The 15,838-nt window shown below is 36.8% G+C and overlaps 1 protein-coding gene across 8 annotated transcripts in view; it reads left to right on the top strand.

The window, feature by feature from the left end:
• The window catches only part of LOC102226981 (CUB and sushi domain-containing protein 3), a 392,616-nt gene that overhangs the window by 300,321 nt on the left and 76,457 nt on the right, over nt 1–15,838 (top strand). For all 8 annotated transcript variants that reach the window (XM_023345230.1, XM_023345235.1, XM_023345233.1 and 5 more), the window contains 10 exons: nt 1–189; nt 3,471–3,571; nt 3,798–3,866; nt 4,032–4,188; nt 6,479–6,670; nt 11,120–11,246; nt 12,083–12,285; nt 13,271–13,462; nt 13,708–13,846; nt 14,931–15,118. In XM_023345230.1, coding sequence (XP_023200998.1) covers nt 1–189; nt 3,471–3,571; nt 3,798–3,866; nt 4,032–4,188; nt 6,479–6,670; nt 11,120–11,246; nt 12,083–12,285; nt 13,271–13,462; nt 13,708–13,846; nt 14,931–15,118 — 1,557 coding nt within the window. The remainder of the gene's footprint in view (nt 190–3,470; nt 3,572–3,797; nt 3,867–4,031; nt 4,189–6,478; nt 6,671–11,119; nt 11,247–12,082; nt 12,286–13,270; nt 13,463–13,707; nt 13,847–14,930; nt 15,119–15,838) is intronic.

The following is a 15,838-nucleotide window of genomic DNA, read 5'->3' as shown; positions in this document are numbered from 1 at the left end:
AATACACTTTGGAGCCATGTGAGGACCCTGGGATGCCCAGGTTTGGCCGGAGAAATGGCTACAGTTTTGGGGTCGGAGACACTTTGTCCTTTTCCTGCAACTTAGGGTACCGCCTGGAGGGGGCGCCAGAGTTGATCTGTCTAGGTGGAGGGCGTAGAATGTGGAGTGCTCCTTTACCAAGATGTGTTGGTATGCAATTATATAACTGTGCGTCTGATGTTATGTGTTGGTGTGTCCTATGGATTTGCATTACTACTGCAATTGATGAATCCATGAATTCTGTTTTCAAACTGCTGAAAGAAAATGTCCAGATATCAGTTCAAAATATGATTGGACTTTTCAGCAGGACTATGATCAGAAACACACAAGCAAATCCCCATCTAACTGTATATATAACAAAACAAAAACAAACAGAAGTTTGTAAGTAGGCTTGTCAAAGTCTGGACTTAAAATCTGATTGAGATTGTGGCATGGCATTAAATAGGCTGTTTGCAAAAATTCTCCACTGTAGCTGAATTAAAGTGATTCAGCAAAGCAGAGTTTTATATATTGTTGAACTTAGATATAGCTCTGTGTTTCAGAATTGTAAAATTAACACAAAATCAGCTGAATGTGACAATAAAGTGAAATAATTCAAATAAAGAGATTACAAACTTCTGTAGCAGCGATCATGCTGGCTTCGATTGGGACTATTGTCCTTAAATAAGGGAATAGCCTCACAATTTCTCCCAGACCACCAGGGAATTCTTGCACCCTGCTCCTTGAAGGATTGTATGACTCTAATCCAAAGTATGAACACCATGAACCTGAAACCTCAGGGCAAATAAGGAACGCATAAAATAGGATTTGATCTGGGTGCACATGTAGCAATGAAGGGGATTTGACACTGCCTGCTGCCACACACTCCCACATGAGGTGTTGTTCTCGCATGGAAAAGTGGAGGAAAATCCAGGCACAGAGATCCGGGCTTAGCGCACTCCATGCGGTAATTGAGATTACATGTTAGATCATTTCACACTACAATCCTATTTCCGACTACGCATCATATTTGCAGTGGTGGTGTGTATGTCTTAGGTTCTTTGTCATCAGTGTGACAAGACTGATAATGCAAAGTGAGGTTTTTCGTGTGTCAGTATTTTGTAGCTTACTGCAGCTTTCTATATTTAGTTCCTGTATGGTATGTTGTGTTGCATTGCTACGTGACATGGTGCTCACTGTGACGCGGAAGGTGAATATCAGCAGGTGTTAAAGATTAAATCACCTATAATGTGCTGTTTTTTGATACATTAACTCTTATTCATAAATTCTGCTAGTCACATTCCATCTTATGTTCTCTTTTTAAAGATGTTGCTCTTTTTAAAGATGTTTAAAGTTCATTCCAAAGAAATTAAGTTTTTGCTGAAATTGGTAAATATAAAAAAAATTCACTTTGAATCAAGTTTCATATAAATCTGGCTTGTCCTCTTAGTTAGCCCCTTACTATTCAGTGCACCGATCAGGAATTGAATGGGTTATGTTGGATGGAGTATTTAAAGGCCAGGATTTACAGGCATAGTTTATTATTTTTAAAATAGAAGACTTTACTCTCTCTATTGCACCCGGTTATCTCTGCCCAGTTGTCTCTAAAATCTTCAAGACTTTCCAAACATTGCTAGATCACAGATAAAATGAAAATTCATTTCTAGGGTGAAAGATTTATTCTACTGTTGCATTTTACACACTTTCAATGGGTGTTTTTTGTTTTTTCACTAGATGCTACTTTATATTTACTATCTAGATAATTTACTTTGAGCTATCGGAGGTTTCTGCACCTCCACCGTCAGTTTCAGTAAACACTCCTATGAACGTCATCAGTTTATCAGCAACCTAAGAAGATACAGGCAAGGACGTTTTGTAGTGGGTGCAGTGCTCTATCTATGCCAGCATGCCTAATAATTTTAACCTGGACTCAGCACTTTGTTTGCCCAATATGTGGAGTGAAGTTAGAAGGACACATATAATCCAAAATGTGTGTTTTTCACTCATCAGTTGATCACTGATTAACCAAGACTCTGCGGCCTGAAGTTAGTATATTTGTTGATCTGTTGCTAGGATATCATTGTCTTAGAAAACTTTTTAAACTTGCGCTTACTTCTCATCACCAAACATGAGGTTTGTTTTGACTTTGAACTGTAACCTGAACTTAAAACTTTCTTAGGTCAGTCAGCCTACATGCGCAATTTGGAGGTGTAGCTTCTCTACAGCTATAAGAACCTTGTCCAAGTACAAGCCTAGCAGATAGCAATCTTATCACTGCACTTACAGATTTCGTAGAGTGTTTATTTCACCAGCTTAGTTAGATTCTGTTGATTGCAGTCAGAGCAGTAAAGTGATGCAGTTTGCACACCAGCTGCACTGCCAAGAGCAGTATAGGTCTGTTAAATTACGTAGTGTTGCCAGCCAAAGGCGTAATTAGGTTTTAGCTCTGGCATAGAATGACTCCTCAAACTCTCTGATGAAAAATTTGCCCTGGTTTGTGTGGGACATATCAGAGATAAGGTACCATTGCTCTCTCCTCCAGTCTTGGAACTCCCACACTCCATCAGTCGAAGTGGGGAGCACTTTGAATTCTCGATGTACCCCAAAAGACCTCTTCCAAGAGACTTTTAAGAGACCACCAATATTCTGAATGTTTCAATTTTGGTTTGTTCCAATCAACGTTCCAGTTTTTAATGTTGTGGTACAATCTAATTCAGTGTGAAAAGGGGCTTAAATAATGCACTTTGCATACCATAGCTGGTACTCAGGTTATCTGAGTTTAAATGGGTCTATGTTTTTATGCAGCAGTGCCTAAAATGATTTGGATGAGCAACAAAGACGTTTCTTTTCTTTTAAAATGAATTGAGATGAAAATACAAAGGAAAAAAAAAACTGAACAAGAGTTATAACATAGCAAAGGAGAAGGGTGGAATGAAATGGAGGCGAATAAAGGGGGCACTAGTGATATAAAGTGGAAGTGAGGGACAAAGCGCAAGAACGAGGAAATTAAGAAGAAAAAAGGGAGAGGGTAAAGAGGTAATTTTCTAAATGGAAACTGTAGCAGGGTGATTTATTGATGATATGACAGCTGTAATAGGACTATTACACAAGTATAGACACAGAACAGTAGGGAAAGAGGGTAGATGGGAGGTGTGCTGGTAAAAAAAGAGAACATAGAGGCAAGGATTTTGTGGATAGAGGGCAGATGAGAACAGAGCAGAGAGCGGAGTGTATTTAAGATAATTTCTGAACTTTGTACTGGCCTACAGAAATTGAGAGTTTGGAAGTTCAGATAGAAAAATATTACTGAATTATTATACACAGTTCATAAAATTTCATTCAGATTGTTTTATATATATTTAAATAAAGTTCATATTTAGATTGCTCAACATAGCTGTGATTGAAATAAAATTTTTCACATCATATGTTCATTATATTTTCTCTGTCTTCAGCTGAGTGTGGCTCTTCAGTCATAAATAATGAAGGGATCCTCTTGTCTCCAAACTACCCAATGAACTATGATAACAATCACGAGTGCATCTACAGCATCCAGGTAAAGTTGAAAATCTTCCCAGCATTTGGTATATATCCATAGTATTTGGACTAAATGAAACATACTGTAAAAGAGGACCATAGAGACTTCCTCGAATCCTAGTTGGCAGATTACAAAATCTGTATCAAGTGTTGTAGAATTTAATAGACATTTTTAAGACATGTTGAATGCATGTTGCCTGTGCTACTTCTCGGTTAACCTCATCTGTATTCCATGTTGACTCAAGGTGCAAGCTGGGAAAGGCATCAACATCTCAGCTAGAACATTTCATCTTGCCCAGGGGGATATTCTCAAGGTAAATGCACTCACACACATACATTAAGTACTGTCTGAATCATTATACCTATCTGATATCTGTGTCCACTGCCTAAAGTAAATCATTAAAAATGAAATCAAGCCTTAGATTTTCTTTTTTTAATGTATGTTTCATAGCAAGAGCATTGCTCTCTTATTTGTACAGATTTACGATGGCAAAGACAACACAGCTCAAGTTCTTGGAGCATTCACTGGCTCATCCATGTTGGGCCTGACTCTGATTTCCACATCAAACCACCTCTGGCTGGAATTTTACAGTGATGCTGAAGACACTGGAGAAGGATTCAAACTGGTTTACTCAAGTAAGTTCAATATAAGTGCTGTTTATCATCTCGATGCATATTTTGGAATACTTCTATAGAACCTTGCAAAGACCTTCATATCCTTTGAAGTCTTTCATATTTTGTCAACCTGCACCTGCAGACTTCAATATGTGTTATTGTTTTGTATGTGATAAACCAACACAATATATTGTGTAATTGTAAAGGAGAAAGGAAAACCATGCAGTATTTCCATGTATCACAGTGTGCTTTGCTACTTCAGCTTCTCTGAGTCAATACTTTTAAGAAACACTTTTGCTGCAATTGCATCTCCATGCCTTTGATCTTTGCACATCTACAGAGTCTGCAAATAGCTCAAATCAGTCAGAACACATTAAAAACATCTGTGAATATCTTCTCACCTTTGCTAAGTTGACCAGTCAAACACATGAACATGCTCTCATATTAAACATTTCACTGTAGCTCTGGTTATGTGTGCAGGATTGCTCTCCTGGTAGAAGGTTAACCTTTACCTGCCACAAATCTCTTGCAGCCTGTTACAGGTTTTCATAAAGAATTATCATGAATTTCCTATAATTCTGCCTCTTAGTCTAGTCATGTCTTTTAATGTTTGCTTCCTTTTTCCTGGTAAAACAAAAACAAAACAAACAAACAAAACAAAAAAAACCCCAGAAAATTGTGTTGTGAAACATTAAAAACTTGCGATTTTGTTTTTTGCTTAAACCTGCCTTAAATTTCAAATCACACACAGCAGTCCTCTATTTACTAATTATGGGATTCTCGAAGGTGTTTGGTTATATCTTAATTTGAGTACCAGAGTGAAGGTGGCTAAATGTCAATGTGCTCCAAGCTTTCTAGTATTGTTGAAGTGTTGAAATGCATAATCATGTGTAATTTTCATTCCACTTCATGATACTACACTAAATTTTGTTGGCCTATCACACATCAACAACACAATTTCAAGTTTATGGTTGTAATGTGCCAAAATGTGAAAAAGTTCAATGGATATTATTTTCACAGGCCACTATATTTTCTAAAATCTACCTAGAGTAAATTTGTGAAATGCAAACAATAATACATGCAGCTTTAGATACATGTAGCTAAAGACACAATGTTTTGTTCTAATAGAGTAAGTAGCAGAAAATTGCTACATTTCTGATCTTTCATGTTGCCCTAAATTACATTACGACATTCTAAACTTTTATGTGCCTAACAGAGCTTGCTAAACAAGACATAGAAATAACTCTGTAAAACCAAATAATTATCAGAAATTAGTCACATTTTATCACAAAAGCCATTGGAGCTGAGATGTCACTGTGGGAAACAGCAGTGTGCACATATTTGACAGCACCCTCTTATTTCCACAATTTGATTTATAAACTCTACATAATAAAGCTGAGTCATACAGAATGTTTTCATAGCGAAGTAGTTATTTGAGGCTGTATTGTCTTTATGCTGATTGAGTAGTATGAAATAACACTCATTTGCTGTTCTCGTGCTTTTTCAAACATTGTTTTAGTATATCAAACAAAAGGATATTAATCTTAAGAGCTATGCGCCAACATTTTCTTGTGTTTTGACTCTAAGCTTGAATGTGTTTTATGTAAGTCTGAAATGGAGAATGAAAGATGTAATCCAGTATAACTCTGGAGACACACTTCAATAAATAATTCATGGTCCTTTGTTTTCTTTCAAATATTGTAACAAATAAAATTTGAGATGGGCGGCCTTTCACTCCCAAGATGATGACAGATGCGTTTGTGTTGTTAACTTGAAAAAAAGGAATGCTTTCCAAATGGCCGTGTTTGAGGATTTAGACATGCACCTGTATTACTCTGCCAAGAGAAAGCTCAAATGCTGGCGCGCCCTGTCTTCTGGGTAATGTCATAGATCAAATCCCTGTTATGGTCTTGTAAGGATATTTATAAATCTATTCAAATCCCACGCTGTAAAACTGTGCACTAACTGCATGTTCTGAATATTACCATGGCAACTGAGCTCAGACAGACTGTGAAAAACAACCTTAAATTGGATAAGGTGTATACATGCTCCAGTATCACTCCTAATAATGGTATGTCTCATGTCTATGTATCTTTTTTAGGCTTTTCAAATAAATTGGGATGAGAGCTTAACAGAGTCTGTGATATCAGGAAGCTTGAAAACAGAATAGTTGAGTGAGCTAAATATTTATAGAACATTGCTGTGCATCTGCATAGAACTGGATCCGATTTGCTTGTATTGGTCCTCCATGTCCTATTTATGAGCATTTTGAAAAAGTCTACATTGTCAGGATCTGTTTCCTTCCTCCTAGGTTTTGAGCTGTCTCATTGTGAGGACCCAGGTGTGCCTCAGTTTGGATTCAAAGTCAACGACCAAGGCCATTTTTCTGGGAGCAGCATCACATACAGATGTGAGCCTGGTTACACTCTGCACGGGGCTTCGGCACTTAAGTGTATGACAGGTGAAAGGAGAGCCTGGGATAACCCTCTGCCGTCCTGTATAGGTATGTTCTTGTTACATTATGTCTTTAACACACTGAAAAAGAAACAAAGTTACCTCCTATCCCCACATTCAAACCAAGTGATTAAATGTCCCAATTGTTTTTGGGGTGTGGCGGAAAGTTATCCTACAGTCTGAGATATTTTGAGGGCACTTTACATGCAAACTATTACACAGATTTTCCTGAAAATCTTTCAAGCCATGTGGATATCTCTATCTTCAACAGGAAGGATCAAAAAGTAACAAGTTATTTGTGTTATATATTTAGGGAATATTTAAAGAATAATACAGATGGGTGCTGTGGTGGCGCAGGGGCAAAGCACGACCCATGTATTGAGGACTTTGTCCTCGTGGCTGCGGTCGCAAATATGATTCCCGATCTGGCGACATTTGTAATGTTTTGTACACAGGCCTGTCTCCTTGGTAGCTAACTCCAATACTGTCCACTGAGCAGCAATTGTCAACACCTTGTGGGCTTTAGGAAATTAGCATTCAGATTGTCCTCCATAATAAAGGATTTTGTATACGTCATTGAAGATTACCAAAATCTCCATCAAAAACACAACATTTTTTGTGGAACCAGAAATAAACTTTGGCTGGAACAAGTTAAGCAACCACCGTTCTTCAGCCAATCGTTATGGCATGTGTTAACCAGCATGTTTGTTAACACCAATATGAATGAATCATATTGTGACCTGCAGTGCATCAGACATCACAAGAAACTGTTCTAAGATGAGTTTTAAAATTTAATTCAAGAATTTTTAGCAGGTTTCCTGAGTCTCCAATTCTTATCACAATTTGCCAATATTTTACACAGGTATTCTAAGCAAAATGTTGAATGTTGGTAAATGGTGTCATTCCTCAATAAAAAATAATAATTACATCATCACTGATTAGTGTCCTGTACTCTGGATTACCTTGTCAAGAAAGTCTGTGTTGTAGAAACAGATAAGCCAAACCTGGGAGGCAACTCATTAACAAGCAAATTTCATGATGGCACAAAGCTGTTCAAACTGCAATTAAAGTAAAAAAGCTGGCCCTCCAGCCTGAGAACTTCATAAAGACCGGAGGTACAAGACACTTTCCGCCTGCCACAAAATGAACCATTGCAAAAGCTGCAAGAGTTCAAACTTTAACTCTCTTCATTAAAAGTCTTGCCGTTTTTCCACCATCAAATATCCATCATATAAATGCAGACCTTTCCAATCATTAAGTCTTCATCCATCTTAATGCAGATGGAGGTCACAACCCTGAGAAATCAGAACTTTAAAAGACTGAAGAAATGTTTTATGCACTTAAACAATCCGTTTTTATGCAGCTAGTTGAGAGGGATGATATGGTCAAAATCAACTACAGTACATTATGTGAACAAAAGTCATTTGTAATCAGAAAATAATTCTTCTAATTATTGAATGTCTTTTAATCTGAAATGAGCATGCAGCAGGATACACCAGAAATTCCTTACTATAGTTTCTGACATATGTGTTTTGGAGGTGTTTGGCCATGTTCTGTTATACAATATGATGTTTTTTTCTGCTGCAGTTTCTGATGATTATAACAGCTAGACACACTGACCCTAAAGATAACTGCTTGCTTCTATGCACTATTTTTCTTTCCTTTTCTTCAGGCATAGTCCCTATCAACATCTATTGATATCCCTGTTAAATGCTAAAGGCTTTGGCAACCATCCTATTCATAAGAATTGCATCATAATAGTTTTAATAATCTATTTTTTTTGCTGCAGACTAATGTATCAAAGCACCTGCTATTTTATAGAAACAATAAAACACTGGGAGGAAATACCCATTGGAGTATTGACACATTTCTAAATAGGCAACTCTATTTCACTGCCGTGTCACTCATTCTCCCGGTATGCAAACGGATGAATCATTATCACACCACAGCCATAAATATTGACTGAAACAAATCAATAATGTTCTTTCACAAGCTTTACAGTCATTTTAGGCGTCCAGAACTTTATGAAATCATATTAACGTGTCACAGTAGTACAACCTGTGTAGGAAAATGAGTTATCCATTCACTGTAACGTTAAGTCAGTCATGTTACAGTGGTAATTGAAAATACACTTGTAATTGTTTTTGTTTGCCACAGGAAAAGTACTGTTCAATAGCAGTATACATTAGTTATTGTACCTCTGATGTAAAATGACCAGTGCTGACAAAACATTGATATTACCAATACTACCAATAGTATCATGCTAACAGTGGCTTAGATAGCTATATATTGTTTATTATGAGGACTTGCTGAATACAGCCAAGCACAAATATTTCACTATTATTTTTAAGTGTTTATCTGATTTTCTATTCTACATGACTGTTGTGAAAGTTGAACTCAAGTAGCGTTTAAAACCACGAAGACTGTAACCAGAGATGGAATCTAGAGAGTCTGCAGCTTAAACATGAGTCATACTTAAGGTCAAGGTCCTTTGTTAAAGTGTCAAACAGTTTTTATTTCATTTAATCAAGGGAAGGTAAGTAAATGTTCTGAACAACATGCATTGAAAGAACCATCTTCTTAGTATGTCTGCTAGTGTGTGAGGGGAGAGACCGATAAGCGGACCAGTTATCTGCTAAATTCCTGTCTGGTCTGATCCAACTAGTTTTATTTATCAGGAGTCAGCTGATCTTCTGCATATTCCTGTCCTCTTTAACTTTCACTTAGAAAAGTCTTCATATCTTTCGATAGGCATCTGGACTCCTCTTGTGAATAATAAACTTTATATCCTCAACACATGCATCTGATGTGAGAATTTTAATTACATTGTGTCAAAAGACTTGAGTCTTAATTTGAACTTGCACCTCAGAGACTTGGCTGGGACCTGCTCCTCTCTGACTTGAGATTTTGCTTGGACTTCGGGCAAAATACTTGAGAGTCATCTTGAACTTGCCCCTCAAAGATTCAATACTTGATTACGACTTGGCCTTCAAAGACTTGACACATAATCTAGACTTGGGGCAAAAGACCTGAGACTTGACTTGGAAATTGATGTGAACATCTCTGTTAACTATTTAGCAATTCAGAGTTAGTATGAAGTAAAATACAACTTAAAAAGCAACCACAGTTAAAACCAAATATTTCTGAATTTTTTTTTCTTGCTCTCATGGTTAAACTATAAGATATCTCCTTTCTTTTGGAGAGGAGATATCCAAAACAGAGGAGATATTTTTAGAATGAGATATTCAATATTTTGGGGGGTTTTGTAAATTAAATGTTGTTGTAAAGTTACAGGTTTAGCTGTGCTTTTTTAAATGTACAATACACAAAAAGTAACTAAAAATCAGATTGTCATTATTAAACTTCATGTTGGTGTTGTGATGTTCACTCCCATTACATCCTGCTGATAAGTGTTTATGAGAATACTAAGTATTTTTGATTTGATACTTAAATAGTGCTTGAAATGCAAAAAAAAGGTCTTTAGTACTACAGTAACAAAACAGTGAACAGTTGGAACAGAGTTTGAACAGATTAAAAATACGCTACTATACCCAAATAAATGCAAAGCTCATTCAAAGAGACTAACAAACTGATTTCGACAGGCATAGCAGTCAGCTCAATGTTTTCAAGATGTTCCTTCCTTCATATTTTGCCTTTCAACTTTTTGATTTGAAATTCAGCTTAATAAGTCTCTCTCCTTTTCACTATTAATAATGAAAGACTCATAAAACCACTGGCTAAAATTCCCTGACTTTATACTTTAGCACTGACACGCTGTGACCCCGTCTAACCGCTGGTCTTAATATTATATTTCTTATTATTACTCAAAACTTTTCTTTTTTTACACCCTTTGGTTCTGTCTTTCCCCCTCCTTCTTTTGCATCCTCTCACTGTGTCCTCTCTCCATCCTAATGTAGTATATTGCTCCTATTACCCGAGATAATATATTCCAGTGATGAAGAGCCCGAGGGAGGAGGAACTTTCAGAGGGAGGAAAAGCAAGAGAGAGGATGAAGATTGTGAAAGTATATAACTGGAAGAGACAAAGTATAAAAAGAGGAATTATTTTAGTTATATAATGTGAGGTGATTTCTTCCGGGAGGAGTGCAAGATCAGCACTTCGTTCCTTCTTCCCTTTCTTCTCGCTTCCCCTCGTCATGTTCTCTTTGGAAGAAAGAGTGAGAAAGACAGCGAGATTCAGAGGCGGAGTGTTGGTTTCTTTTTTTTAATCACTTTTGCTCTTTGATGATCACTAAGCAGCCCCTGCGGTCCACCTAGTCGGTGTGATTGCCTTGATAAACAAATAACACAGACATATAAATGGTTGACTTGTCATACCTAATCAACACATTTAAATTTTGTTTTACCAATTTAGCATTTGTAGGGCTTCGGTAGTGGGTGTGGAATGCTGTTTCTATGCAAATCCAAGTGTTATAAAAATATGTATTTTTTATGCTAACTTCAATGCAATGTCTCGTGTATGTTTGTTTCACCTGCAGCTGAGTGTGGTGGTCGCTTTAAGGGTGAATCTTCAGGGAGGATTCTCTCTCCTGGATACCCTTTTCCATATGACAACAACCTTCGGTGCACTTGGACCATTGAGGTGGATTCTGGTAATATTGTGAGGTAATGTGGGATTCTCTGTGACTATGTTAGTAATCTCTACATGGCAGAGTAGAGACTGGTCAGCGTTTGTGGTTAAAACCTTGTTCAGATGCATAATTTATGTCTTTTAAATAAGCACATTTTAGATTCAATGATTCAATGATTATAAATTATGTGGTCAATTTACAAACACTGATTTTGAAAAACTCTTACCTGGCGATGCTGATTTTAGCTGATTTCTCTTTAAGAACTATAAATAACCAGAAAATACTGATTTTCCTTCATAGACTAAACATCAGCCTATGTGTGTGTTCAGTTCAGAGTTTATAAGCCTTTAACTTAACTTTGAGATTTCCTAGAGATTGCTAACATTTTCTAGTCCAGCATATTTCTTGACTGACAGCAGAGGACTATTCAGACGGATAAAAAAGAACAGCTTCTTGTTATCTTTTGACATCCATATCCCTATTGTGGCGGCCTGAATGTACAGGCAGCAAAGCTTCATAGAACATATCAGATTTTGGATTCCCAACTGGACGATAACTTATCAGGTTTAGTCAAGTGTAAAATCGTCCGATTTTGGAACAGCGACCAGATTCTCTGTGCATCTCTAGTTTGTTTTATTTCCTTTTCCAGATTATTTCACATGGTTGTTCCCATTTCAAGAGTTGGCCATCTAAAACAAACGCTTTGATTTATAAAATAAATGTTATTAAATTTTACAAAACATTTACAGATCTTTTGTCAATGTGCATAAGAACAGCAAAGATCTGAAACTGATTAGCTAACACTGAGTGTATGAAATGTTCATATTGAAATATCTAATCTTGATGATTTTTCTTCCCTTTAAATAACAGCCTTCAGTTCTTGGCCTTTGACACGGAAGCCAGCCACGACATGCTAAAAGTTTGGGACGGCCCACCTGAGAATGAAATGTCTTTATCAGAGCTGAGTGGATCTTTGCTTCCAGAGGGAATCCATTCCACTCTAAACATAGTCACTGTCCAGTTTGAGACTGACTTTTACATCAGCAAGTCAGGGTTTGCCATTGAATTTTCCAGTAAGTAACACAATTTAGAAATGACCAGTTATAAAAGAAAACATAACCATCAATCCATTTGTGTTTTTTATTATACTGATCTGAGTCATGTTTTTGTTGAGTTGGTCTTATGATTATGATTTTTTATTAAAACTAATAGTGAAGAATATATTATGTAGTTCATGAAGATCAACTTGTTATTGAAAGACTAAATGTTTTATATTTCTAATACTCCATTCAAATTAGTCTCATTAATTTCAGCCAAATTAAATAAAGTTTTTAGAATTTCTAAGGGAACTTTTATATCAATTTTAGGAAATATTTTTAAAATTACATTCTTAAGTACTGACCCCAAAGGAAGAATTTTGATTTTAAATTGTTTATAGCCAAAGTTTCTCCGGTAAAGACAGAATCAGAACATATTTTTATGTCCTGATTTTATTTTATGAGTAGTAATTACATAACAGACAGAATAATTGGGTTTAAACAATTTTTTTTCTCAGGTCCAATATGCAAAATAGGTTATACTTGCCATACGATATTTGTTTTATTCTTACTCAAAACTGAAATTTACAATGTCACTTTTAATCTGGCAAATGGGTCTCATTGAAATTCATATTTAAATGTTCTGAATATCACTCTGTAATTGGGTCGAGGGAGATGATACTGTCACATTTCCAGAACTGTTACCTAATACTCAGTTGCATAGCAGTTTGTCATCATTTTAATGTTAAGAATTTGGGTGGGAGGCTTATAGCTGGGCATGGACTTTTCAGGCTATTTTAATCCATTTAGAAAAACTTTTTTGAGCATTGTTTAAAGCATCAAATGTTGTGTAACAGAATTGTGTAATTAATTAACATTTAAGGTTCAGCACTAGGCATTTGTCCAATATACATACACCTTGCACACAAAGTTTGACCCTGATTTTTGTAATTGCTCTCTTTCTTTTTCTTTTTTTTTCTTCTTCCATTTCCCACTTTGTCCCTGTCTCTATTCTCTCCAGGCTCCGTAGCTACAGCCTGCAGGGACCCAGGTGTACCGATGAACGGCACGCGCAGCGGAGACGGCCGTGAGCCGGGGGATTCGGTGTCCTTTCAGTGCGACCCTGGATATGAGCTCCAGGGAGACGACAAAATAACCTGCATACAAGTGGATAACAGATACTACTGGCAGCCCAGCCCGCCTGTCTGCATAGGTGAAAAGTTTAGCTGCAGTATATTCTGCTGGGACGTGAAACAGATGTACTGCATTCACACAGCTGGAGTTGTTCAGTTTCAGAAAATGACTCAAGACCACACCTGCCAGTGACTAAAAGAATGACTATAAAACCTGTGTCTATATTTAGACTTAGAGATTTGTATATTCATCTGAATTATATATAGTATGTTTTGTGTTGCTTTACACTAATAAGATATTTTTTACATTGTGTTCTTATTGCAGCACCTTGTGGTGGAAATCTGACTGGCTCCAATGGGTTCATACTATCTCCTAACTATCCACATCCCTACCCACACTCAAAGGACTGCGACTGGCTCATTGCTGTCAACTCAGACTATGTCTTGTCGCTGGCCTTCATCAGGTGACCTATAAACTGAACATCTAGCATTGGATATTGTGATATACGGCTTTTCAAACCTTCTCAATCCAAAGTATCGATCTAATCCAAAAGCGCTCATGCCAACATTTTCCAATCCAGAAGGCTTTTACTTACCATATAGTGTTGGTTATAGCTATATTTTTGTGTAAGCTATAAATTAACCACAGAAGTATTTACATTATAGTCAGAATGTCTGGTTAAAAGCTGCTAAATATTTTCTACATTGAAATCAAAGGGTGGAGCGCACATTAGACTTTACTGGAACTTTTTGTGTATTTCTAAGAAAAATAGACTCCTACTGCTCTAATCCTTTGGGAAAAGGTTTGGGAAAAATAACTATATCCAAGAACATGGTGACTTAACAAGCTTGTTTTCCATTTCCATGTGTTACGCTGTGTGTTTATGTGGGCGACTAACAGAAGCAAACAGCTCAAAAAAGTAGCTGTTTTACTATTTTAGTGAAATGTGATATTTAGTGATATTTTAAAATAGATTTGAACAACTTTTAATTCATTAGCACAATTGACACAATTGTGCTAATGAATTAAGTGTTATTGCAGACAAAAATAGTAGCAACTCTGTATTTTTTTAATAGTAAATATTTCACAACTTTTGTCAGTTACTTATATTTCCAAACTTACACACTCCATTGCTGACAGAAGTTAAAGAAATAATGATATAAATAAAATTTAATTTTAGCCATCAATCCAACATGCGGGTGGAAGACATATTGTTAAATACTTTTCACTTTGTAATACAAAAATCAGATTTAGTTTTGACAAAGTTTTTGGTCAGTAGATTAAAACCTTAGTTTTATTTGTTAAGCATTGGCTAGTTTATGTCTTATAATTTGAGTCATTGTGTAGCATATTTTACTTGTTTTCCCATCAGAAAGAAATCTTTGAAATATGTCATTATTAGAGACGTTTTCTACTATTTAAAACTGACTTTTATCGTTTCCCAAACTTTTTTAAATTGACAGCAATGGCAGTTTAATTTTAAACTAACATTTAGACTTCTCTCTTATCAGTTCTTACCTCCTTTATTTTTCTTTGTTCCCCTTTAGTTTCAACATTGAGCCAAACTACGACTTCCTGTACATCTATGACGGTCCGGACAGCAACAGTCCTCTTATCGGGAGCTTCCAGGACAGCAAACTTCCAGAGCGCATAGAGAGCAGCTCCAACACCATGCTTCTAGCCTTTCGCAGTGATGGCTCTGTTTCATATACTGGCTTTCACCTGGAGTACAAAGGTAAAATTAGACATTATGTGTCTAGAGGTCTATACAAACAGATCAAAGAAGTTCAGATCACCTTACCTTAGTAAATATTCAGTTGCCCAAAACAAATCAAAATTTTTCCAAGACATAAATATTTCTCTTTTGTACGCTACCATCGTTAAAACAATGAAACTGTAGTCTAGTGTTGCAGCCTCAAAACTTGCTCTTCCATATAACTTTACTATTTCTTGCTCCAAGGGAAACCCAAAGACTGTTTTCTTTCTGCTTGCTAGTGTATCTCTTGTATGGGTCCCTAATGACAGCACACTTCTTTTTTGCGGGCCACTGATGACTCTCCGGTGCTGTCCTTTGTGTACTGGATAAGTTGAGCTTGCGAAGGACCAATCAAACAGATGGTGGGGCTGCTCTCCTCTAACAAGAGATTAGTTGCATCTTTCATTGGTTTTAGGGCCTTGATGATCTCCTCCTGCATTTGAGATGTCTGCTTCTCTGAGAGTACAGATGTTAAGATTCTGCCTCTCTTCACCTGAGGAGACAGTATGAGACGGCACAGACTGCAGGCTGTTGCTCTGAAAAAACCTGTCAACCATCTCACAGGCGCTGTTCCACCTGGTGCTTACATCTGTTTCCAGCTCATGTCTCGACAGACCAACTAGCTTCTGCTTCTCTTCAAGCTGGTGTTTTCCACTTGTGCCCTGGTAATGCATCTCGTCCTCCCTTGTAGCCCTTTCA

The sequence above is a fragment of the Xiphophorus maculatus genome, chromosome 13 (genome assembly GCF_002775205.1).
Source record: "Xiphophorus maculatus strain JP 163 A chromosome 13, X_maculatus-5.0-male, whole genome shotgun sequence".
Taxonomy (NCBI): Eukaryota; Metazoa; Chordata; class Actinopteri; order Cyprinodontiformes; family Poeciliidae; genus Xiphophorus; species Xiphophorus maculatus.
Note: the sequence above shows the minus strand (reverse complement) of the source record. Positions and strands in the feature narration are given on the sequence as shown.